Raw genomic sequence first — 24112 nt, forward strand, 5'->3', positions numbered from 1 at the left:
TGTGAATGTGATCATATTGCAGGCAGCCAACCGACGGGTTTCTTGGCCTGATGATCCTGTGTGGCACATTTTTGAATATGCACTGGTCGACGTTTATAAATATCATTCGCCGCTAGTTGTCTCCATTTTCTACCCTATCGGCCCTTTCTTTCAACTAATTGCATTGAAGACCTACACAAGATGGTAAAAATAGCATGTACTTTTAATCTGCTTTATATTTAAGCTTACTTTTCGCAGAGAAATTCAAACTTCGGAGTAATTGTTGGCCACATACATACGAAGTACCACTGAATGTACACATAGTAAATAATTCTTAATATACGAATACTTTGCTAAAGCCATCGCAATATTTCATTCCGTAGCTTGGCACTTAAAGTTCTCAAATGGTAGGTTAATGGCATTTTAACACGTCATGTCTATCCCATTTTTAATAAAGGACGTAAGCCAATGCCACGACACCGCTTACGTGATCCATCAAACATGTTGGACTACGCCAAGTGCGAGGATCCTCCTGTAAGTTTCAGGCACTTGAAAAAGCAAAATATCTGTCTGTGGAAAATCATACTCCGTCTGAAATCCGGCAATTAACCGCTTATTTTTCCAGCGAATGGTTGGCCATCTTTTGAGAACCTTCTAAACTTTCCCCAAATCGTTTTTCTTCAAGGGCATGCCCCTGATGTAAGTTTGGCAGCCTACTCAAAGAGAATTCATCATTGATGTTCTCTATATTTAAATCTACAATGAAAAATCATCATACTGCAATAATGGTCGCACGCTTCGTAAGAATCTGCCTGGTAATAGAAAAATTGCTGTCAGTGGTGGAAAGTCCCAGAAGATTTGATTCGTAGCGATTGTTGACGCCAGCACGCGTCATTCATTCGGCTCCCCAATTATTTTCAAATTGCTTATAAGCGTCGGCCTGTCTGAATTGAATATCACCTTGTCTCCTTTTTACACCAATACATACACAAAATGGTTGCTCTTACTATCCCCAGCGAATATGGTTATGTTGTTGCCACCGGTGTCGCATCCGCCTTCTTCATCACCTATCTTGGCTTTAAGGTACAGTCAACAGCTGTCGATTGAGCAAACTACTAATATGTCGGTGTGTGTACTTATTCTTCTTGTGTTTACCTTTAGGTTGGTGGCGCCCGCAAGGCTGCTCAGATCCCTTACCCTTACAGTAAGTAATTGATTTTATTCTATGGTATAGAACGACGCGAGCCATGGCTAACGGCTAGCTACTTTCTTATAGTGTACGCTGAGAAGTCTGAGGCCGAGAAGGACGCTAAGAAGAACGTCTTCAACTGCACCCAACGTGCTCACCAGGTACGTAAAAAAAAAGAAGTTGGTGGAGTCCAACATCTTGATCAGTAAAATCAATTGGCTGACATATTGCTATCTTACCCATTATAGAACACCCTCGAGGGCTATCCTATGTTCTTGACTTTGTTGTTCACCGGTGGTCTTGGTTTCCCCACCGTTTCTGCAGCTGCTGGCGCTGTTTACTTGGCTGGTAAATTCTTCTACGCTCAAGGTTACTCTACTGGCGAGCCCGCTAAGCGCATGCGTGGCTCCTTCGCCTACCTCGGTCTCTTGACCTTGCTTTACACTTCCTCCATGACCGCCTACAACCTTCTCAACTAGATGTATTCACCCTTACATATGACCGACTAAGCAAAAAAGCGGTTTTAATGCAATTTATATAAACGAGAGCAGACTGTCTTTTGGCTAGCTGTCTCTGAATCTACTAAGTATTTCACTTTGACGAGTTACAGTTGGTGCTGCTGTGGTTGCATGCGATTGGCCAAGTCACTTTTCACCATGGATCAGTGCTTCAATTTCATCGTGCGACAATGAGAATCGGATACTGACTGCAAGCATGGTCAAGAGAACTCCAAGACAGAAAGAAGCAATTTTCAGACTGTATATGTCGTTCATATTCATCTTTCCAATTTCAGTTGGCAGCCTGCCATTCATATTGTGTACGACAGAGTGGTATTCCGAGGAAAAGTTACAGTTGGGAAAATAGGTCGTCAGAGTATAGCAGTCGATATTATGGTTCAATTTGAGCGATTGAATAGCCTTCTCTTTGTTACGATTGCCATCTCCTTTGACCGCCATAGCAGACAATGCAACGGCAATGAATATAGCAGTGTATTTCATTATATGAGATGTTAAAAAATGGCAGTATTTAGTTCGGAAAAGAAATATATCTTGGTCGGTAGGTACGGTGTGCGCAATGGAGTTATATTTCTTCCCTTTTCATTGCTATTTTACATGTATTCCTGGCGATAAAGGATCGATATTCACCCTTTTCTTGAGCAATCAACGTCGCTGATCCGTCAGAGAATCTGTATCTGGGATTGAAAATTAATTTTTGTGGACATCAACATTTTGTCGGTCACAATTTTCTTGCCATTCCGTCTCGATTGCTGTTGTTCCATGTCAGAAGTTACCGGCAATGCTTGGCCGTCGCCATCCAATACTACGCTCGGAAATGCTGAAAGTAAAGAACCTCAGCAAATTCAACCTCCAATAAAGGGGGAGAATAGCTTGTGGGATAGCATTACCAGCAATCCATACTTTTCAGCCGGCTTTGGTTTGATCGGTGTTGGTGCCGGACTGACTGTATTGCGACAAGGGCTCAACTTGGGAACATCCCTTCTTAGACGACGATTACTAGTCACGTTAGAAATACCCTCTAAGGATAAATCTTATCTTTGGTTCTTACAGTGGATGTCACAGCAGTCTGCTCGAAGGACACAACACCTTGCCGTCGAGACGTCCTACAAGCAGCACGATAACGGCAGTGTCTCTACTACATTTGGACTTGTGCCGGGCCCTGGCAATCACTTTTTTAAATGGAGAGGTGTGTGGTTGCAGGTAAGTAAGCAAAAGAGTCATTGGCATGTGGCTGGCTTTCACTTATCTTTTGGCCATCCACCAGGTACAGCGACAACGCGATGGAAAGATGATGGACTTGACGACAGGGAGTCCATGGGAAACAATCACGTTGACAACCTTGTCAAGAGATAGAGATGTCTTTACAGCGCTATTGAAGGAAGCGCAACAGATGGCAATCGCAAAGCAAGAAGGCAAAACCGTCATATATACTTCATATGGCCCGGAATGGCGACCATTCGGCATGCCACGAAAGCGAAGGATGTTGGATAGTGTCATACTGGACCATGGAATTAAAGAAAGAATCGTTGATGATGTGCAGGCATTCATTGGTAGTGGCAAGTGGTATAATGACAGAGGTAAGGGCACAGACTGACTTTTTGTACTACCGTTGCCACATAACCGCTGACCTACCTAATCTTAGGAATACCTTATCGACGAGGCTACCTATTGTATGGACCTCCAGGATCTGGAAAGAGCAGTTTTATCCAATCTCTTGCTGTAAGTTGAGTTTCTTTTGCGTAGATAAGATAAGAGTGTTACCATGTACTAACTGTAAGGTTCAGGGTGAATTGGAGTATAATATTTGTATCCTTAATTTGTCGGAACGTGGACTGACGGATGATCGACTTAATCATCTGCTCAGTAATGTGCCAGAGCGCAGCATCATGCTTCTGGAGGATATTGATGCTGCTTTTGCGAAAAGAAATCAATCGGACCATCAAGGCTACCAGTCGATGCTAACGTTCAGTGGACTTTTAAATGCTCTGGATGGCGTAGCATCTGCAGAAGAGCGAATCGTCTTTATGACCACCAATCACATCGAACAGTTGGACCCTGCGTTGGTCCGCCCTGGTCGAATCGACATGAAAGAATTCCTTGGAAATGCCACCGAGTCACAAATCCGGGGTATGTTCCTTCGGTTTTATGAAAACGAACCAGACTTGGCGGACCGATTTGTGCGCAGCTTGAAGAACAAGTCCGTAAGCACCGCAAGCCTACAAGGTCATTTTGTATATTTCAAGGATAAACCTCAGCAAGCTTTAGAAAACGTTAGCTTACTTTTACAATAAAACCAAAAGGAAAACAGCTTGAAATGAGACCATTTTATTTTATATTTTTGATTGGTCGAAAATCAAAAAGTACCAAATTCAAACCCGCTGATATCATAAGCCCTTGCAGTGTGTCATACTGCCGCACTACTCTCTTTTCTTTTTCCTTTTAGCCAAGAATCAAGACATTCCAGAATGGCGGACTCCTACGCCTGGATCTTTATTGTCGGCATAATCGTCTTTTTCTTGATAATAGTTGTGCTGCTATGCTTCACCAAGGCGAGTGGCAGCCAGCTGTTCTCCAGCATTTCCACCAATGACCCTGAATTGGGCACCGAATTCGTTGAAACTCCTGCCATGCTGGAAACCTTATCTGAAGACGCTAGACTTAGCTATGAGCGTGCCAAAGGTAACTATTTGTCACTTCACGAGCATAGCGAGGGTAATATAGGAATGCAATCGCATCTCGGCAGAATATTATCAACAGTGCGACTGTTAGTGTCGCTTGCTGCAGTGACCGAATGGCGACAACTGTATCACCGCAGCGTTTACGTAAAAAGAATGAAGGCAACCTATACTACTGGGAATGCACAAGTACTTGAGTCCATTGTGAATTCCTTGCTGATGTTTACTCTACCTTTTTTTTTTTTTTTTCGCCGATAGCTTGGCAGACGGCCTACCCTCCTGAAAGTGTCCCAACCGATATTACCTTGTCACAATACCTTATTATACAAGAGAAAGGCGTTGCAGCCTTTGAATTTGAAGCAGATATGACAGAAACCAATGCTTTTGTCTCTGGCCGGACAGAGATCCAATTCTTCAGGGATGAATGTTGTGTTCAAACAAATTTGCCGTTTCCAAAGAATCAAGATGTCTATTATTTTGAGGCAAAAATGTATGAAAAACCTATATCGACTACTGTAGCTGTTGGAGTCGGAACCAAACCATTTCCAAATTGGCGTATGCCAGGTAGGTCAAGTCACTATTCTCGCTTTTATTTACTCCACAAACCACTCACAACCTCCTTTTTAGGTTGGAATAAACATTCGGTGGGCTATTTCAGCCACAACGGATGCAAGATGTTCAATAACCCCTTTGAGGGTAAATCTTATGGTATGCCATTCAATGAAGGAGATGTAGTTGGAGTAGGCTATAGACACCGAACCGGAACCGTATTTTTTACTCGGAACGGACGGAAAATAGAAGATGCCTACTCTGGCTTGAGATGGAACCTCTTTCCCACTATTGGCGCAAACGGTCCATGCCAAGTACATGTTAACTTGGGACAAATGGGTAGGTGTTAGACCAGCTCTGATCTGCCTCTGACTCTATAACTAATTCATTCTATCAACCTCTTTAGGCTTTGTATTCATTGAAGCTAATGTCAAAAAGTGGGGTTTGGCTCCTATGCAAGGCACACTAGCCCCACCACCGGCTTACGGATCTGAAAGAGGCTCCATTCTGTTACAAACTGGTGTTCCAAGAAACTCAATTGATCGACCCAGAAACGAAGACATTCCCGAGGAGTCGCCGTTGATATCCCTTGAGCATACGTCCCATATTCCTCATCATCAACCTCCAGAATACTCCAGTCTTCCTCGCCACAGTTCTTTATCTCGGCGGCTGTCTGAAGAACATGCTTCTAATAACGATCAAACTTCCAATGAAAACGAAAGCGATCGTCCCGCTAGCTCGCCATAATTTCCAGGTTATCTGCTATCTCATAGCGCAATTTGTAAACGTCACTCCCTCCCTTCTTTTCCTACTTTGAACTGCTATACCCTAAATCATACAATCAGCGTCCATTTTGTCCCTAGCCCTTGTATATAACTTTCAGGAATTTACACTGTACTACATAATCAATAACAATTCGACTATAACTGAGCTGCGTTCATTATCCTAACATTAGTATCATGGCTGTTCTCAAAAGTGGAGTTAAGTCATTACATTTACGAGCAACGTTTTCCGATCCTTAATTACGGTTTTCCATGTGGAGAGCAGGTTGCATCGTGTGACAAACAAAGCATTCCTGCAGCGCTTCTACCAGTTTCTTTGACCGACCTAGCATTTGTATTCTTGTTAACATGCGCAAACGCCTGATGCCCACAATTCGCCTTATATCAGCACTATGCATGAAACGTATGCTTTCTGCATTTATCTCCGTCGTACTTATTTTTCTGTTCTTCATACACATCTATGCATTTGACTAGCAATTGGAAGATATAATGCATTTAGTTGTGCCAGCTATAATTGTTCACCAGGCTAATTCGCGCCACTACCGGCTTGGTTCGTGAGGTCAGCATCAGGGTTTGGTGTAGTTGTGTGCAAACGGCGTAGTCGATATCCTTAGTAATCTCACTTAAAAGAAACTAGTAGTCTTTCTAAAAGCATTTGATACACATTATGTTAGTTCAAAGCCAAGGTGAACGCGTCATTCCCTGTCATCGAGGAAGACAAGTGCATTGCACGTGTTACCGCCAGGATTGGCACAAAAAAATTATATAAAAACCATTTGTTGGCAACTGAACTCCGACACATTGCTTTTTCAGGTATTGCTTTCTATGTCCAGTGATCGAAAATACGACTTGGGTAAGAAGCTACGTAACGGTGTTGGCTCTATGTCAATAATACTAACAGTGTTGTAAACAGTGGTCTACGGTGCCACTGGTTTTACAGGCGCGTATACCGCCGAATATATCGCAAAATTACATGATAAGGTATGCTATATCATCGAAACTACGTCCAGGTAAAAACGGTACATTAATGGTTTGTTCAGAATTTGAAATGGGCTCTCGCTGGCAGAAGTATTCCCAAACTCGAAAAAGTGCGAGAGACCTTGGCCGGCATTGACGAACAACTAAAGGTAATTGGACTTGACTCTCTTAGTGACAACTGGATGGCACGCGTTAAATGTGACATCTAACCGTTCGTCTGCGCACAGAACCTTGATCTTCTCGTCGTGGACTCATTCAATCCGGATTCCCTTGATGAAGCATTTAAACAAGCCAAGGTCATCATTTCGACTGTTGGTATGAATTCATCACTCTTGGTGTGTTAATATATTGTAGACCGGCGATACTCACGCAGGGTGGTTACTGTTTAGGTCCCTTCGAGAAGTATGGTACGCCAGTAGTGGAGTCGTGCATTCGTCAAGGAACACACTATGTTGACATTACTGGAGAATTCACATGGGCTAAAACCATTATCGATAAGTACCACGACGCAGCAGTAGCGAACGGCACTATCATCGTGCCATTTTGTGGGTTTGACTGTGTACCAAGCGACATGGGCGCCTACATGGTGGTCAATTATATTCGCAACAAGTTCGGACTCGATACGTCGGATGTCAAGTTGTCGGTGAAAAGACTCCGTGGAGGAGCTTCTGGCGGAACTATACAAACATCCTTAAATATTATTCGTCACGAAAAAGCCGGCGAAGCAAAGGACCCTTACTACCTCTCGCCGTTCGTTGGCATCGACAAATTTAGAATACCCTGGATGCGTTGGGATGTTGACTTCAAAAGATGGCAAGCATACTACATCATGTCCATGGTGAATGAATTGGTTGTCCGTCGTAGTTATGGTATCTACACGACCCGAGGCAGTACCTATGGAAAGACTTTCAAGTATAGGTTAGTAAAGAATTACATCTTGTTGAGAGCCATATCTAAGCTTGTTTTGAGCGACCTGCTAACATCCCGTGCTATATTAGAGAATCAATGTCGTTCCCTTTTCTTGGAGCTTTTGCCATGACATTTATTGCAGTTGGCATCCTCCCATGGTTTGGTATCTTACTTAAATTCTCTCCCATCTACAAACTTGTTAGCTCGCTTTTACCACAAGGAGGAACTGGCCCAAGTAGGGAAGCTATTACCAAAGGATCGTACGAATTGGAGCTGATTGGCACCGCTGAAACTGAACCCTATGAAAACCCAATTCGAGTTCGCGGCATTGTGAGAGGTATAAGAAAGATCAGACACACTGTATAAGAAAAGTGACATTGTTAACTAATGCATAAAATAACAGGACGAATGGACCCCGGATATGGTGACACCTGCCGTATGGTTGCAGAGTCGGCATTGTCTATTGTCTATGGATACGATAAATTGCCTGGTAAAGCTGGAGGTGTTTTAACTCCTGCCACTGCCTTTGGTGATGTTCTGCTGGCTCGTTTGCGCGATGAAGGAGGCATGGATTTCTTGATTGAGAAAATCGATTAACTTCAGAACTCAATAGGCAGATTATGCCCTATCTCGACCCTGTATTAATCAACCTGTTGACAACAAGCCGTTCACGATGTTATAAATTTTTTTTGGGTATCATTTTTTTATTTATTTTATTTTTTTAAAAATCACAAATGCAATAGCGTTCCTCTTTCAATCAAAGACCAAAGTTGAATGCATGAGCTGAACACTGACCAATTAGAAGAACTGTTTGGCTCTGATAACTCAGATTTTGATGATTCGTTCTCTGATGATCAGACGCGAATGGATGCAAGGCTAGGTTCGGACCGAAACAGGTCGCCCGCTCGTATGCTGACGAGCGAAAAATTTGGCCGTATACCTGGACTTCGGCTTTTGAGGCAAGGCCTATCCCACAGTGTGCAAACGAAGCTACTTGATACTATCATTTCAGCAAAGTACTTCAATGGCGCAACTAATAATCAAGCCATGCATTTTGGCGATCTCCCACAGCAGTTTCAAGATATCGGACAATGGGCAAAGCGAGATACAGACTTACTTGAAAGTATAGATAGAGAACCTTTATTTGATCAGGCCATTCTTAACTTGTATCGTCCAGGTATGAAATTTATTTAACCTGCCTCGAAAACAAAACAAAAACCTGTGAGCTGTACACATTTTTAACAATCTACGTTATTCTCAAAAGGTGAAGGCATACGCAGCCATGTGGACCTACAAAAGTTTGATGATGGCATACTTATCGTATCCCTCTTATCTTCCTGTGTCATGATCATGACACCAGCTAGCGAAGCACAAAAACATGCTACAAGCTATAGTGAAGAAGGCAATTTGGATGACGGTATCCCCATCCTTTTACGACCAGGCGATGTACTGGCAATGATTGGACCAGCTAGATGGGATTGGGCACACTGTATACCGGCAAGACTGGTAGATGATGTTAATGGGGACATAATACAGCGTGGCTCTAGAGTGAGCATCACCTTGAGAAAACTTAACTGTACCACGGCTGATGCCATCGAACTTGGTCACAGACAATAAAGTGTAATTTATTTTATGGCAAAATCTTTTCTCCACAGCACTCGTCGGGTGACGACCGCACAAAAACCGAACTAGCCCAAAGTCTTATGACAATAACTCGTTTTTAATCTTGAAATTCTGATCGTTAACTGTTTGAAAAAGTGATCACTGTTGCCAAAGTCCGCATCCCTATCTACCTCGCATCTCTTTCTTGTAGCACATTCGTTCAAAAAGGTGCTGGGTAGCCCACCAACCAAAAAAAAAAAAAAAAAAATCGAAAGACCGTCTGCTGTCCTTCTCCCTTCTTTTCAACTTACCGTCTCCTTCCCCACCCTTCCCTTTCCTTTACTCACAAAGAGTTTTGACGGTCGTCAGCACTCGAATTCACTTCCTGTCTGAATGCCAAACAGCAAACCACGGGAATCTGACCAATCAACAGTGCCATTGGAACAAACATCCAAAGCAGCTGCCTCCTCATCTACTATTGCATCTACCACTCTCGGCAATCCAGCCCAAGTTGCTCCCGAAGAATTAATCACTACTTCTCAATCTCCTACCAACGCCTCAGGTGAGTCACAGACTTTTTACGATATTCATGTATCAAGTCATAAACACAAATAATGCCGATTTTCGCACATATACCCACATTTATGTACCATCGACGTTGCACATCTCTTTGAGCTGGATATCCAGCTTACAGCAACTTTTTTGAACGAAAATTGAAGAGAACTTGCGTAAACGCATGTATTTAACATTACCATCGGACACATACTAACCATGATCATTTTGTCTTGCATGAATCCCTCGTAGATCCTCAAGCTTCTTGGAATAATCCGACTGCAGTATCTGCTACATCGCCAGCAAGACCTTCATCGTCAGCCATGTCAACCAAATCTAAAACACGATCCAAAAAATCGTCAAAGGGTAGCAACTTTCTCTCCCTTTTGCTATGCTGTACATTTGGATCTGGATCACTCCTTGACGACAAGGATGGCTCTCGAGGTGGTGATAGGTCCGATTCGGAGCCTCAAACTGAAAGAGTCCTGGACCGGCCATCAAATCGAGGAGACATGAGAGCGACAACCGACGATTTGACTACACCTCACCACGCAGCACCCAGTGCGTCTGATATACTATCACCCGATCCTGGAGCGTCCTCGTCGGCAGATGGATCTATTCCATTGCAGCCTATGGCGGTAAGTAGTTTTTCCAGTGGCTCCTTCCCACACCAATCTCAAGCTGCTGTCTATTTGTTCTGTTTCTAAGCGGATTTTCATTCTATAGGCCGACCATAAGCCCTTATTACCACCATTATCTAAAGAGCACCAAAATAAGAAATGCCTTGTGCTAGATTTGGACGAGACATTAATTCATAGTTCTTTCAAGGTAAGGATAATTTGACAATCCTGTTTTAATCATGCTTTTTGGCATTTTACTCACCAATTTTTGTGTTGCCTTGATTCAGTTTATTTCCAATCCAGATTATATTGTGCCCGTAGAGATTGAAAATCAATACCATAATGTATATGTACTGAAGCGTCCCGGAGTCGACGAATTTTTGAAAATAATGGGACAATTATATGAGATCGTTGTCTTTACTGCCAGTGTAGCCAAGGTGAGCAAAAAACTGTTTGTACTAAAGTACGGTTTGATCTTGTTAGGCTAACATCTTCCCGTCTTTGCTGCAGTATGCTGATCCAGTACTGGATATCCTAGACATACATAAAGTCATCAGTCACAGACTATGCAGAGATTCATGTTACAACCACAAAGGCAATTACGTGAAGGTAAGAGTCTTTTCAGCTGCATATACATATTTCTATTTTTTTTTTATCAATTTCCGGATATTCTAAATGTCGTCTCTACCTTTTCTACAGGATTTATCTCAGCTGGGTCGCGACTTGGCGTCAACCTTAATATTAGATAATTCGCCAGCAAGTTATATTTTCCATACTTCCAATGCCGTACCGGTATCGACATGGTTCAACGATCCCCATGACACGGAGTTGACCGATCTTATTGGCTTCCTTACCGACTTGACCGTTGTGGACGATGTCACTCAAGTGCTGGACACCATGATCAGCTCCAAAATTGAGCCTGGATCAGAGGCAGTATAACGTGTCCACCCATCAATTTCGCACTCATGTTTTCTCCAACAACAAATGCCTTCTTTTATTATTTTGAAAAAGAAAGGAGAGAGACAAGATCTATACTACAATGCTATATTATTTTTATTCACTCGCCATTTGGATACCCAGACCTTTTTTCCCCTCCCCTTTATGAGACAGAAACCAAAACTTCGGCTAACATAGAGCAAACAACATTTATGGCAACTTTTTATGTTTTACGGACATTCCATGACGTTGAATTTTCTTTCTTTGCCATTCTCTTTCTTTGAAATCAAAACACTTCTCTTCTTTACACTTGTACCATTTTCTTCCAATAACCTCTTTTTATATTTGATGCCTTAATACAATGTACCCCTTTCCCCTAAACTTATGGCTCGGTGGCTATACGGCTTCCTGGTATGGAGCTGGACTTGAACACGTGTTAGTGTAACTTCTCGCTAGGCGGGAATATGGGCTGCCTTTCAAATAGTTATATTTTGTCCAACGTTAGAATGTACCCAGGAAAGAATATCTAACACATCCTGCGGTGCTCTATCTACCTTTACTCTCTTTCCACTCATTTGAAATTGTCCCTCATGTTCAAGCTCTCTGCTACCCTTGCCCTCCTTGCCCTCGCCCAAGCTGCTCTTGCTGCCGTCTCCATCACCAACCCTGTTGCTGGAACTCTCTGGAAGCAAGGCGCTAAGGTCACCATCACCTGGTATGTATCCCAAAAAGCAGTACTAAAAAAAAAAGAAAGGGCAACCAACTTACACACAAATCTATAGGACCGCCACTGGTACCGATGCTACTGGCACCATCCCCATTGCACTCATGAACGGCCCTGCTACCTCCCTTCAACCCGTCACTACCATCAACGATGCTCAAAAGTAAGTGGTTATCATCCAGTCGGCCTGGAAAAAGTTTTTTTTTGTTTTTGTCCAACCCGCCACCAAGCTAACTGATACTTCCTATTTTCGAATTAGGGCTTCTGCCTCTGGAAAGTACACATGGACCGTTCCCGCTGATATTGCTGATGGTGCTGACTACACCGTTGCTTTCGGTACCGCCCCCAACTACTACTACTCCCATTACTTTACCATCGGCAAGTCTACTCCTAGCTCTTCTGCTAATGCTGCTGGTGTTGTCTCTTCTTCAGCCATCATCTCCACCGCCGCTCCCCTCTCCACTGCTGCCCTCCCCAGCACCATCTCCGCTTCCAAGGCCTCAGGCTCTGCTTCTGCCTCTGTCAATGCCTCTGCATCTGCTGCTCCCACTACCACCATCTCTGGGGGATCTCGCTCCGCCGTTGCTGCTTTCGCTGTCCCCGCTGCTGCTGCTGTCGCCGCTGCCATCTCTTTCTTGTAAAGAGGCAAAAGCAAAATGCTACAATTGACAAATACACTTCTTTTTACACAATTTACACCCACTTAATACAATGCAGATATATGCTGAATCACATTTGTCCGCCGAAAAGTGTCGAATTTAGGAATGATCATTCAATATTGTTTTGTTGCCATTACTTTTGATCTGCTAGGATAGAGCAGACTCTCAAACGACCATCGCGAAAATAAGTTGCATGTCAACGTATCACATAGGTATTAATAGAAGGTGGCTGCTTCAAGGTAGAAAGGTGGATTTTCCTCTTTGGTGTATGTGGAACAGATCCAGAACTTTTACCCTTACGATAGCATTCTTACGTTAGAGGAAAAGGAACAACTATACGTCTATTACCCATCACGTCAGTGAGTTCTTAAGTAAGACAGTGCTTTCTAAGCGCATAATCGGTAATGCACGAAGCTCCACCACACTATCTTGGTCGGACGTTACAAGCTTACTCCATAGTAGTATCAGCCAAGTTACACACTCCGTTGCTTTGCTTAATGATATGCATCACGACTTAGATTGCTTGTAAGCTCCTGGACGGAAAGTGTCGACGCTATGAACCTTCATTGTGTTTTACTGAAACCAAATACAGTATCTCAATTTCAATCTGATCGTGACTGCCCTTTCGATGCCTTGACGGAATCCCGAATGTCCTTCTCATTTCCTTCACATTCATCTTACATTGATGGCCGTTTCGACAGATTTAAATCCTTCATCAGTCGCTGACAATGGCATTTGGGTGTTTGGATATGGCTCGCTCATATGGAAACCGCCTATTTCTTACGAAGACAAGTAAGTGGGGTCTTCGGATTTCAGACAGCGCACAAGATGGATTGATACCTACCATGGACGCAATTGCAGAGTCGTAGGATATGTCAAGAATTATGTGAGGAGATTCTGGCAGGTACGTTTATATTTTTCGTATATTTCCTTTCCTGGCGCATGGGCTTTCTTCGCTGACCACCTCATAGCATAGTACCGACCATCGTGGAACTCCAGAAGCACCTGGACGAGTTGTGACTCTAGTGCCCCACGCGGAATGGAAGACGATGGATGACTATGTAAAGTGATTTTTAGACACTGGCATTTGCTGATGTGATGATTAATCTTTGGTCGCCCAGCATGATCATAAGGACGACGATGTATGTTGGGGAGTAGCGTTCAAAATACCAGGCACAGATGTTGAAACTACTAGAGCTTATCTGGACCATAGAGAGAAGGTAAATCTCAAATAGCATCTCATCCGTTTGGTAATGGAACTAACGTCGTACGATAGAATGGATACACCGTGCACACTGTAGATGTATATAGACCTAACGAGGAAGAGCCTGCCGTCCGAAATGTAAGTCTAGCTGCTCAGTTATTCAAGAAATGACTCTCATTCAATTGTCATATTTTCCTAACTCATTCCGTTCTTTTGACTTCTCTGTCATGTCAACCACAGGCACTGGTTTACATTGGAACGACGGATAATGAAGCTTTTGTAGGCGGCGCCCCAGTAGACGACATTGCGCAACAAATTTATGAATCTTATGGTACGGGAATAACGAATATGCGGTCTCACATGTTTTGGGATAGATGAGACAGCTGTCTTATGATAGAATCCAAATTAACCATTACTCTTTACACTTTTCTGTAGGGCCGTCTGGCTGGAACGCCGAATACCTCCTCAATCTCGCCCATGCGTTACGCGAGATTGCTCCAGAAAGTCGTGACGATCACGTATTCGAGCTAGAACACAAAGTAAAAGCTATCATAGAAAGAAATGAACAGGCTGATAGCAAATTAGAGAAAATATAATCTAGTTTAGCAGAAGCAAATGCATCGGAAATCATAAGGGAATTTTTATATTTTAGTTTTCAAGCATTTAAAATGGTAGAAGAAGAAAAAAAAAAAAAAAAAGGAAACATGAATAATGGATCGGCCATTCCACGAATCAAAATGAGATAAAATAATCAGTTCAGCAAGCAAATATCTAAAGTTGAACATCTTTGGCGTGCTTGCGACCCTTGTAGTTATATTTCTCTTGCCAGAATGTTCGCAGCCATTTACTGTCGCCAAGACCGCCATTGCGGTCTCTGGTGGCTTCCTCGCCCACCAAACCAGCACTGTCAGTGGTGTTTCTAGTGATTTCATTGCACATGAATAGCCATGCGATAGCATTCCAAACCGTAAAATATTCTTCAGTCAGGTATTTGACTGCCCCTTCAGCCAACCGCTGGCGCACTTCAGGTTGTTCAAACAGGATAAATAACTTGTCGGCAACGGCTTGGACATCTCCAATGGGCACAAGGTTACCGGTGACACCTTCTATGATTTGAAGTGGAATACCACCTGCTTGATAAGCAATGATTGGAACGCCCTTTGCCAATGCTTCAGTGACCTTGACCTCAAAACCTTCCCGATGACTGAGCTGGAGTGCAACATAACCTCCGCGCAGGATGATGTTCAAAAGTTGATCGGAAGGAGGGATGCGTGCAACAACGATATCGGAGCTAATCTGGCTGAATGGTTCGGTGACCATGGTACCATAAGTTTGCTCGTAAACAATAGTACCGTCTGGATCGTCAATACTACCATGACCACAAATAACTAGTTGTGGTATATCTTCATCACTAAATCTGTCGTCACTGTCCATGCGCATACGTAAAAGTCTATAAGACTCGAGGACATCGGGGATGCCTAGGGGATGGATGAACACGAGTGTCAGTTAGATAAGACGGTCTCTTAGTTTCGTTATTATCATTGCATCAAATCGTACCTTTAGAGGGATCGAATCTGGCAACTTGTACAATGTAAGGTCTGCTCCAATCTACTTCGTTTGAACCTTGGTCCATGCAGACACGGTTGAATACAGATCGGTAGTATCTTAAATTGTTTGCATTAAGTTCTTTGTTGAGTCCGTCTAGAGGGTCAGTGACAGCAGGCAGTAAGACAACATTGCGACGAGGAACTTCATCAGGAATGAAGTTGTCTACTGGATGCGATATAAACAAATCGGCTTGCTTGATGAACTGCCATATGAAGCTAAGAAGGCGGTGTTGGTAAGTGGGATGATGTAATGAAGGGTATACTTCCATGACCTATACATACTTCCAAGTGCAAGCTTGAGGTCCATCCGGGTTATCACGAATCAAGTCAGCACGGATTTCGATGTGAGAACGGAAGATGATGCGAGTAGTTTGTGGAGCTAAACGCTTGATATGTGGTATGATACCGCAGACTGGAATTATTTTTTTCTAAATTAGCATTTACGGAAAAAAGCGAGAAACCGAATAGCGTAAGAAAAATTGCCTCACCTTGAGGATCATCGATGATGATAACGTCAGAGTTCTGCAGAGGCCCACTACGATCACCCCAGAACCGGTTGACATTCTCATTGGACCATTCGATGAAGGCTTCCTTGTCAGCATCTGTTAACCTGACTTTGGGGTCGGCAACACCTTGAAGGACATTGTGGAACTTGCGCTTGGTGATGTCAAAAATTTCTGGCTTCGGTCTAGCCACATACCCTATACGGCAATCCTCAATTAGTCCTCAGATAACGACCCAACCTTCAAAAAACGTATTGACACGTACAATTGGCATCGATACCCATAAGCCGTAAGAATCTTATAAGAGCATGGCGCATTAATGCAACTACAATGCGATAGAAGTTTAGAGTTTGAAACAAACATGAAATCAATGGTATAGAAATAGCCTTACCTCCGCCACCTTGCGGTGTAGAGTTGAAGAATGAAACTCGAAGTTTGCGGTCTTTAACTTCATTTGCCAGCTCCGAGATGACACGCCAAGTCTCATCGCAAACAGTATTTTGGTAGTTCTCCAAATCGACCATATGGATTTGATCATTGAGATCCACTATATGTATCCAGAAAAGGAAACCGTCAGAAGGAACGAACGTTTTCAGCGAGACGTTTGATAATTGGATGGAAGTGAAACCGTGTGTGTCACTAGCCTAAAGCTTAGATCCACCCATCTCTGACTTGAAATAATACGTTACCTTCGACCTATTTTTGTAATTTGTACGAGAACAACGGAAGAATAACAAACATCAGTATGTCGTCAGCCAAGATGGCTAAAAGTGGTGCCATTAATGCGGAATGAAAGGAAGGATACTGTACCACATGCCTATGACCTACGCTGATGCGCGGTAGATTTCCAGGATATTGTGGGCTGAGCCTATAGATTAACATGAGCCAAAAAGGTTCCGGTGAGACGAGTTTAGTTGGTCAAGAACGGTCAAAAAAAAAAAAAAACGGTAATGCGGAAGTAAATGGGCAATACGTACCAGATAACGGATTTTCGAACAGCAGAACTAGCGCGTTCGTCTATATCGCGTCCATTTGTCTCCATGATAAAAGGTATTGCGTCCAACTCAAACCATAATTTGCTGGTGATGCTAGGTGGGCTGAACAGCAGTTCTCTACTGTCGGCGTCATTCACTTGGAGTGATACACCAACGCTTTGTACCTTGTAATGGTTACCACGAGCGAAGTTGGCGATAACTTCAATCAATCTATTCTCAGCGTCAGCTATGCGCTCCTTGTAGGGAAGCTTTTGGTTGAGCGGCAATGTGTCCGTATAGTAGTCACTGCTGTAGCTTCCATCATGGACAGAGACAGCAAAGTTGTACGTGTGATCACCAGTATTGTGACTAATGTCCAGTCCAAGGTAAATACCTTGCGGAAGAGCAGTTATCGAGAACCGCCTGTTGGTGTGGATAGGGATTTCGGGGTTAGGAGGCATCGAGTGCTTGTTTGTGAAATGATGTAAACAGATAAAAGAGAAGTTAGCTGGGGACAATGTGATAAATTTTTTATAGGAGTCAAAAGATCTGACGACCAAAAGGTTGGGGGTTTCCAAATCTGCATATTGAAAAGCTTGTTTCAGCGATCAGCATCGCTTATGGAGGCAATAAAGTGAAACCTTTGTGACAGTTTATCATGCTTAATTAACGATTATGTTGACTCGGAAAAAAGAAAAGATCTCAAATCGAAGATTGAAGACGCTCGTATGAAAATGCTGTTGTCTGTCTGTCTGTCTGTCTGTCTGTCTGCATTTAGTAAATGATGCTGCTGGATGGAAACATCAAACTGTTGTGCGATTTGAGTCACCTACAACAATAATACCATGGCTGGGATGAGCCGCGGTTGGACACCATTTAAAGTTGGCCGCCCAATAGGCTACCAAACAAAGACAAGCCATGTTTTACTACAACCAGTGAAATGATCTTCGGTTATACAACCCATCTAAGGTATATACATTGGTAGAAAGAATGGAGCTCAATGGTCTCATCCACATAACTCTTCGCCCGGTTCCAAAGCGTACGGACCACATAAACTGGGCTTACATTTCAATTGCCGCCCTTGTTCCCTTGTGTTGTATCACGAAAGATAATGCTAAAGTACACGGTCCGCTTTGCAACTCCTTGGGTGCAATAACTTTTGTTTTGCTAGACTGGAGAGGGCATCAACCGATACGTTTAATCAAAAATAAAGAGAGAAAAACTTTTGGAGAGGGGGAGTATACAAGGAAATCATTAAATATCGTCATGGGAGAAGGATGACTCTCCATGGGGCTGGTTAGTCCCGGACAAAGTAAGTAGACTGTCCAAGTGAAGATGGTGAGGGTATAGCCATGACACTCGATCGACGAGATCGAGAATATATGGTGTAAGAGCTTGATAATATCTCTGATGGTGATGGTGATTTGGCTATGGGTGGAGGAGACGGTGCGTGGTTGGCATAGAAGGCGGACAAACAATCGTCTTTCTGAATAGATCTTGCAGTGGACTCCTCCACATTAGCCGAGACATGTACGGATGCCTCATTATTAGATGGTATACGTTGTTGGTGTATGGTCTGTTTGTCCAGAGTGGAACACTTGTCTGAGCAGTAAAGTCCGCGCTACAAAGTTGGTCTTGATGAGTGGACCAGAATTCAACATCGGTGTGATAGGATAACCATACTGTACCTCTGTTCTTGAATCGCATACAATACACCAGTCAAGATCTATGTTCATGGAAGAGGAAGGGAGAAAGCAGGAGAAGGAGGATTGGTTAAAGAGCGAGAGGACAGGAACAAGGAAAAAGGATAAAAAGCTGCGTGGGCAAAGTGAACTTTCTGGTCATGGGGGATTTAAACGGGTAGGCAGGCCAATAGTCCGCTTTAGGTAATGCAGCACTCGAGATTGGGTTGGGTTGGGGTACTTTTTTGAAACAGAACGAGAAAATTAGAGATCCAATATTATGGACCACCTTCAAAACCGTCATATCATGTTTAAGAAACTTATTTTCTCTCTACTTACTTCTTTCTTTCCTTACCTAAACATTTAATCATACCCATGGGCAATGTCCCTCCAACCCCAGCATCACGCTCACAGTCTCTGCCGGTAACTCGACCCCCCAGCGAGACTTCATCCACAAGGCGCTATGGACGACAGTCACTTCCTAGTACAAACATAATGCAAAGTGCGAAAAAGAGACTACGAAAGAACTTGGAACAAGTACGCCAATCGACTCCATCCTTTCGTTCCGTCTCTTCGACTGCTGATGTACTCAGCCAACAATCGACTCCGTCCGTGTGCAATAGCGACACTTCATATTTTCATCCAAACTATAAAAGCCTTTCGTCAGATCAATTGGTCAATACTATCTCGCAACAAAATCGTCCTTTTCACAACTTTGGTAACGCAAAATACAGTTTACCGTGTGATGAAGAAGAGCAAGATAGAATGATGACTCTGGTGAGTGGCTTTAACACATTGAACAGTAGGAATGACGATTTGGATCATCTTTGACACCTGTTTGTTCGTTATAGCACTTTCTAGTCAAGCATATGTTTAATGGAAATTTTTCAGCACCCGTTAGTCATTTAATGAATGAAAAGCGGCCAAATGGAGAGAAATTCAACGTCCTTGACGTCGGATGTGGACCTGGAACATGGTAAACTTTTAAAACCGGTTGTGTCTCATGATGATATTGTGTTTTATTAACTCAAAAATATGTAGGACTCTGGAAATGGCAACCGAGTATCCAGAAGCTGATTTCTATGGCATGGACATTGCTGAAATATACCCAAAGACCATTAAGCCTGCAAACTCCTTTTTTTTGCAAGATGATATTTTAACGTGCACGCAATTTAAAGATGAAATGTTTGATTACATATTTGTCAGACATGTTTATGGATGTTTTTCCGTGGTAGAATGGGATGTACGTATTTGTCTCCGGTTTGTTCCTTACTGACATGGTTTCGAGAGACTGATTTGTCATTTCTTAGATTCTGATGAAAGTACTGTTGAGACTGCTTAAACCAGGAGGCTATGTTGAATTCCGTGAAATCAATCCAATGGTACAAGATCCCGGTCCTATAACAGCAGACATTGTTAATACATTATGTAAGTCCTCGACAGAATCCTAAACTTCTCACAATAATGGAACTAATGTATTGTGCTTTTAGTTATAACAACCTTAAGAACAACCCGTAACATCGATCCGGCACTAGCTCAACATCTCACCAGTATAATCACTAACGCAGGATTTGCTGACTTGCATCATGAACTAGTAAAAGTGGGCAGTGGATGGGGCGAATGTGGTGATATTGCCTTGAATAATCTCGCGAGTGCCATAAAGGCATATGGAATATGGCTTGGCCCTGCTATTGGTATAAATACTGGTGAACTGGAAAAACGAATCGGCATCATACTGGAGGAAGGACCCCTATACCGAAGCTATTTCAACTGGCATATGGCTTGGGCCAGAAAACCGCAATCAAACTACCATGGCGATAATGCGGCCGAGTGGGAAGGCATCAATGATTTTATTCACGGTTATGTAGAATAGCACCACTGAATTTCCCTTTGAGAAACACTTGTAAATGAAATGACATATTTTGAATTAGAGTATCATAATAAAGTATTTAAAACACAAAGGTCTTCACCCAAAGTCTTTTAGCCTGAAGGATTCCATTTTTGTCTTTCCTTTTTTTTTTTTTTGATTTTGTTTCTTGATAGCAATGCAATGAAATTGGATGAAAATCTATCCTGTCCAGTCATTCAAAGCTTTTTTCCCAATGCAGTTTCATTAGGACAATACCTTTCACGATTTCCAGAGTGCTGTCAAAATATTACTTCGGCGCCAAATGAGTCGCGTTTGCGAGCACTTTTAGAAACTGCCATTGTAGCTGACATTCCGATAATCAACCATGCTGATACGCTATTACATCACTCAAATAATGCCTTGGTTGTACCACAAGCTAAAAGTGCGACCACCTACCCCGCGTCTGTTTCTCAGGAGCAGGTGAATGTCCTTAAAATTTTACATAGGCGCTGTAAACCCTATCTTAAATGGTCATATTTGCATACAGTTAGTCCATGAATCAATATTTGATCTGTTGTCTAATACCTGCCCTGGTTTGTCGCACAAAAATCATTTGCTGGCAAAAGGTTTTCGGATGGTTAGTTTATTTGGGATCCTTCAGAATGTTACGGAGCAACGAGCGTCTGACTTTTTAAACGTAGATAACAAGAGGAGCACAGTCAAGTCTCCATGGACTGAGTAGACTCGTGCCAATTGAGCAAGCTCACACCAATACACTTGTTACCGAACTGAAAGGTACCTGCTGGAAGGATTTGCTGATAATGTAAGATGTTGGTCTGCACAGCTGCAAACCTTTCAATCATACTAATAACAGTCTCCAAACCCATACTGGACATGTAGGGTTGGACCTACCATAATGAGACAGTTACTCCTCTATACCTGCATATTTATTAAGCTCCAAAATAGTAGCTTTTACCAAATCACAGGTAACCCTTTTTTTCTTCTCCTGTCACTAGCCATAACACTCGCGCTCATAATGACCTCCCACCAAAATAGGGATCATGATCCATGAGCTAGGCGTTAAACCAGGACCGGTGCAGGTACCTCATTACATTCCGAATTGGGTTGAAAACATCTATGCAGGTGTTGGGCGGGCTGAATGCTGTAGAGACACTACGCAGACAAAACGAAAGATTCCGTTCGATGCCTCTGCCAGTAAAAGCAAACGCTGTCGCAAACATAAGTCATCTAGGCACCAGAAGAAAAATGATGAAACTGAGCAGACTCTGGCCGCAGGATCTTTAACAGACCTAGAAGAAGTTACTGTGAAAGAGAGCCTACCGGAAACAGAGTATCGGCCCAGCCGGCGACAGAGAAAGCGAAAAAGGCTGTCTTTGGCAGAGGAATCAGAACGACATGTTGATTTATTGATCGCCAACGCATTGCCTGACCATGGTACAGAAACTCCCGGTGTTGAATGCAATATTGATCCCGCAAAACGCATACATAGTGCATATAACCGTTTTCATCAAAATGAAGCTCCTTCACAGCACACAACAGGCTCGTCGAGGTAAGTATCATTTAGTACATTGTTTATTGGCTCACTATTTGTTTGAAACTGATCATGGATGAAAAATAGCAAGTCTTCTAGACCAAGCAATTCATCTATATTGCTAAAAAGGTCTGCCATATACTATCAAAACCCTGTTGTTGACAAACAAGATAAAGTTCACATGTGTTTGCCCAAGAATTGTAAGCATATTCTGCACCAGCCGCATAAATCTGCTTTGGTCCACTGAACAATTGTCTCCAATACAGATATGCTCAGTATGCCAGTTGGTACTTTCGGAAACAAGAGGAAGAAACCTGATGAGAATAATCTTCTTGACAACCATGTCCTCTCTAATATGGTACGCTCACTCCTCGTGGACATATTTCCAAAGCAGTTTGGTAGGCCCAATGTGCTTGATAGAACTCAAAAAAGTTTGATCAGGACATCAAAATGGACACATAGCGGCCACTGGAAGGTGGATAGTCATCAAATTTTATGTATTATGCTTTACTATCAGTTGATTGACAGGTTCTTAGATGAGTAGGAGACCGCCCACAATACCCCCTCGGCTCCATGAATTCAAGAATTACTTCGAGGCAATATGTAGACGGCATAGCCATTGTCAGTATTACCGCCTTCTTAATCGCTTTTGTCCTTTAAAGGTAGGTATTATCGGCAGGCGTTGGTTTCGATTTTTCAATGAAATTTTCTATATCTAACATGATTTTAGCCTTGCGAACCTATTTTAAGGCAAAGCTCGTCGTATGCTCAGGTACGGGATCATAATATGAACACTGTGTAGTTGAGACCTATAATTCATTCATATTGATTTGTATGACAGGTGGACGCATTCTTGAAACATTGTATCAAGGCAGTGTTTCCATTATCTATTTGGGGATCACAACACAACTTGAAGCGGGTTCTCATGGGTAAGTTCTGTATGGAAACCTAACGGCCAAACATATTTGATTTCTGAACATGATTACAGTCATACGCACGTTAATTGGTTTGAGAAAACATGAGACTTTGTCAATGAAGCAACTCTTTCAGTCCATTAGAGTATGTAGGATGATTACAATTGGAGATTTTACATATAGCATCAACTGACTTGTTTATACACTATATCAGCTGAAGGATTATGCGTTTCTCTCCAGTGACCGTACTAATAGGATATCGCAGCAACACCATCAGCCTCCCTCGGAGATGTGGAAGAGAGAAGAAATTCTGATGGAGTTTTTATACTGGTTCTTTGAAAGCTACGTTCTACCTCTTTTATCGGTTAGTAATAATATGACAGTTTGCCCTTGCCAGCAAGAATATGAGACTGATTATACGACATGCCATGTTGTAGACAACATTTTATATTACAGACAATTCGCAATTCCGTAACCGCACGTTCTACTTTCGGAAAGACGTTTGGAACGCACTTTCCAAACCGGCACTGGAACGACTGATATCCGTGCATTTTACGCCTTTCGATCAGGTAAGCTAAAGCAACACCCGGTAGCATAAATGTGAAAGGCTTCCTGATATTCGGGATGAAAGGCTACTCTAGGAACCTCTAACCTTGAATATGCAAACTTACGACTGCTGCCAAAAGGCAGCGACAGCGTTCGGCCCATTACTAACATGCGACAACGACCGCTTGCTGTAAGTAAATGATAGCCTTAGTATGTCATATACTCTTCAACATATCTGACGCTCTTTTGTTTAGGATAAACGTGGATTCCCAACACACACGCCTTCTACTAATTCAGTGTTAAATAACTCTCTACGTGCTTTAACGTTTGAAAAGGTAAATCAATGAAAGAAACATGAAAATAATTGTTTTCATAAGCATCCTATGTTCACTAACACATTCCAATACGAATAGGAGTCACATCCAGAACTCCTTGGTAGCTCCATCATGAAATTTGAAGAGTTCTACACCGTCTTTTCCGCGTACAAGAAAGAGCACTTGAATAGAAATTTTGAGACAGAAGCCAGGTAAACTGATCTAGTCACCTAAAGTACGAATGATGGTCGCACATCTGATGTCCATGTGTACCATAGGTCACCGTTATACTTTTCGA

The 24112-nt window shown here is 42.7% G+C and overlaps 11 protein-coding genes across 11 annotated transcripts; 9 read left to right on the forward strand and 2 right to left on the reverse strand.

The window, feature by feature from the left end:
* The first annotated feature begins 915 nt into the window (after positions 1-915).
* K450DRAFT_223172 (uncharacterized protein) lies at positions 916-1786 on the forward strand. Its single transcript, XM_051586014.1, has 4 exons — positions 916-1062; positions 1141-1183; positions 1256-1329; positions 1417-1786. The coding sequence occupies exons 1-4, from the start codon at positions 973-975 to the stop codon at positions 1645-1647; spliced, it is 438 nt and encodes a 145-aa protein (XP_051448348.1). The 5' UTR covers positions 916-972; the 3' UTR covers positions 1648-1786.
* A 3-nt stretch (positions 1787-1789) lies between these two features.
* On the reverse strand, positions 1790-2322 carry K450DRAFT_223175 (uncharacterized protein). Its single transcript, XM_051586015.1, has one exon. It carries the CDS (start codon positions 2164-2166, stop codon positions 1813-1815), a length of 354 nt encoding a protein of 117 aa, XP_051448349.1. The 5' UTR covers positions 2167-2322; the 3' UTR covers positions 1790-1812.
* Position 2323: 1 nt separating this feature from the next.
* On the forward strand, positions 2324-4009 carry K450DRAFT_223178 (uncharacterized protein). The gene is made up of 4 exons (XM_051586016.1): positions 2324-2886; positions 2951-3263; positions 3329-3405; positions 3471-4009. Exons 1-4 carry the CDS (start codon positions 2446-2448, stop codon positions 3975-3977), a joined length of 1338 nt encoding a protein of 445 aa, XP_051448350.1. The 5' UTR covers positions 2324-2445; the 3' UTR covers positions 3978-4009.
* An 86-nt stretch (positions 4010-4095) lies between these two features.
* K450DRAFT_223182 (uncharacterized protein) lies at positions 4096-5861 on the forward strand. Its single transcript, XM_051586017.1, has 4 exons — positions 4096-4365; positions 4620-4925; positions 4989-5249; positions 5317-5861. Exons 1-4 carry the CDS (start codon positions 4152-4154, stop codon positions 5655-5657), a joined length of 1122 nt encoding a protein of 373 aa, XP_051448351.1. The 5' UTR covers positions 4096-4151; the 3' UTR covers positions 5658-5861.
* A 644-nt stretch (positions 5862-6505) lies between these two features.
* K450DRAFT_223185 (uncharacterized protein) lies at positions 6506-8265 on the forward strand. The gene is made up of 7 exons (XM_051586018.1): positions 6506-6545; positions 6606-6673; positions 6733-6819; positions 6898-6985; positions 7060-7588; positions 7669-7916; positions 7983-8265. The coding sequence occupies exons 1-7, from the start codon at positions 6518-6520 to the stop codon at positions 8174-8176; spliced, it is 1242 nt and encodes a 413-aa protein (XP_051448352.1). The 5' UTR covers positions 6506-6517; the 3' UTR covers positions 8177-8265.
* On the forward strand, positions 8150-9385 carry K450DRAFT_223189 (uncharacterized protein). The gene is made up of 2 exons (XM_051586019.1): positions 8150-8756; positions 8844-9385. The coding sequence occupies exons 1-2, from the start codon at positions 8354-8356 to the stop codon at positions 9194-9196; spliced, it is 756 nt and encodes a 251-aa protein (XP_051448353.1). The 5' UTR covers positions 8150-8353; the 3' UTR covers positions 9197-9385.
* A 593-nt stretch (positions 9386-9978) lies between these two features.
* Positions 9979-11755, forward strand: K450DRAFT_223196 (uncharacterized protein). The gene is made up of 5 exons (XM_051586020.1): positions 9979-10371; positions 10460-10561; positions 10641-10790; positions 10864-10962; positions 11053-11755. Exons 1-5 carry the CDS (start codon positions 10057-10059, stop codon positions 11290-11292), a joined length of 906 nt encoding a protein of 301 aa, XP_051448354.1. The 5' UTR covers positions 9979-10056; the 3' UTR covers positions 11293-11755.
* A 48-nt stretch (positions 11756-11803) lies between these two features.
* K450DRAFT_223199 (uncharacterized protein) lies at positions 11804-13225 on the forward strand. Its single transcript, XM_051586021.1, has 5 exons — positions 11804-12004; positions 12072-12173; positions 12270-12371; positions 12443-12908; positions 12989-13225. The coding sequence occupies exons 1-4, from the start codon at positions 11880-11882 to the stop codon at positions 12810-12812; spliced, it is 699 nt and encodes a 232-aa protein (XP_051448355.1). The 5' UTR covers positions 11804-11879; the 3' UTR covers positions 12813-12908; positions 12989-13225.
* Positions 13226-13351: 126 nt separating this feature from the next.
* Positions 13352-14557, forward strand: K450DRAFT_223206 (uncharacterized protein; the record flags this gene model as incomplete). The annotated part of the gene is made up of 7 exons (XM_051586022.1): positions 13352-13461; positions 13531-13573; positions 13641-13730; positions 13791-13889; positions 13946-14011; positions 14114-14204; positions 14309-14557. 7 exons carry the CDS (start codon positions 13355-13357, stop codon positions 14467-14469), a joined length of 657 nt encoding a protein of 218 aa, XP_051448356.1. The 3' UTR covers positions 14470-14557.
* On the reverse strand, positions 14557-17821 carry K450DRAFT_223218 (uncharacterized protein). The gene is made up of 9 exons (XM_051586023.1): positions 16961-17821; positions 16792-16851; positions 16732-16734; positions 16375-16532; positions 16249-16308; positions 15969-16181; positions 15763-15892; positions 15431-15696; positions 14557-15351 (listed from the first exon to the last, which is right to left on the reverse strand). Exons 1-9 carry the CDS (start codon positions 17416-17418, stop codon positions 14645-14647), a joined length of 2055 nt encoding a protein of 684 aa, XP_051448357.1. The 5' UTR covers positions 17419-17821; the 3' UTR covers positions 14557-14644.
* A 1163-nt stretch (positions 17822-18984) lies between these two features.
* Positions 18985-20614, forward strand: K450DRAFT_223226 (uncharacterized protein). Its single transcript, XM_051586024.1, has 5 exons — positions 18985-19416; positions 19491-19615; positions 19681-19882; positions 19950-20067; positions 20130-20614. The coding sequence occupies exons 1-5, from the start codon at positions 19015-19017 to the stop codon at positions 20510-20512; spliced, it is 1230 nt and encodes a 409-aa protein (XP_051448358.1). The 5' UTR covers positions 18985-19014; the 3' UTR covers positions 20513-20614.
* The last annotated feature ends 3498 nt before the right edge of the window (positions 20615-24112 follow it).

This window comes from Umbelopsis ramanniana, assembly GCF_025399195.1.
Source record: "Umbelopsis ramanniana AG unplaced genomic scaffold K450scaffold_5, whole genome shotgun sequence".
Taxonomy (NCBI): domain Eukaryota; kingdom Fungi; phylum Mucoromycota; class Umbelopsidomycetes; order Umbelopsidales; family Umbelopsidaceae; genus Umbelopsis; species Umbelopsis ramanniana.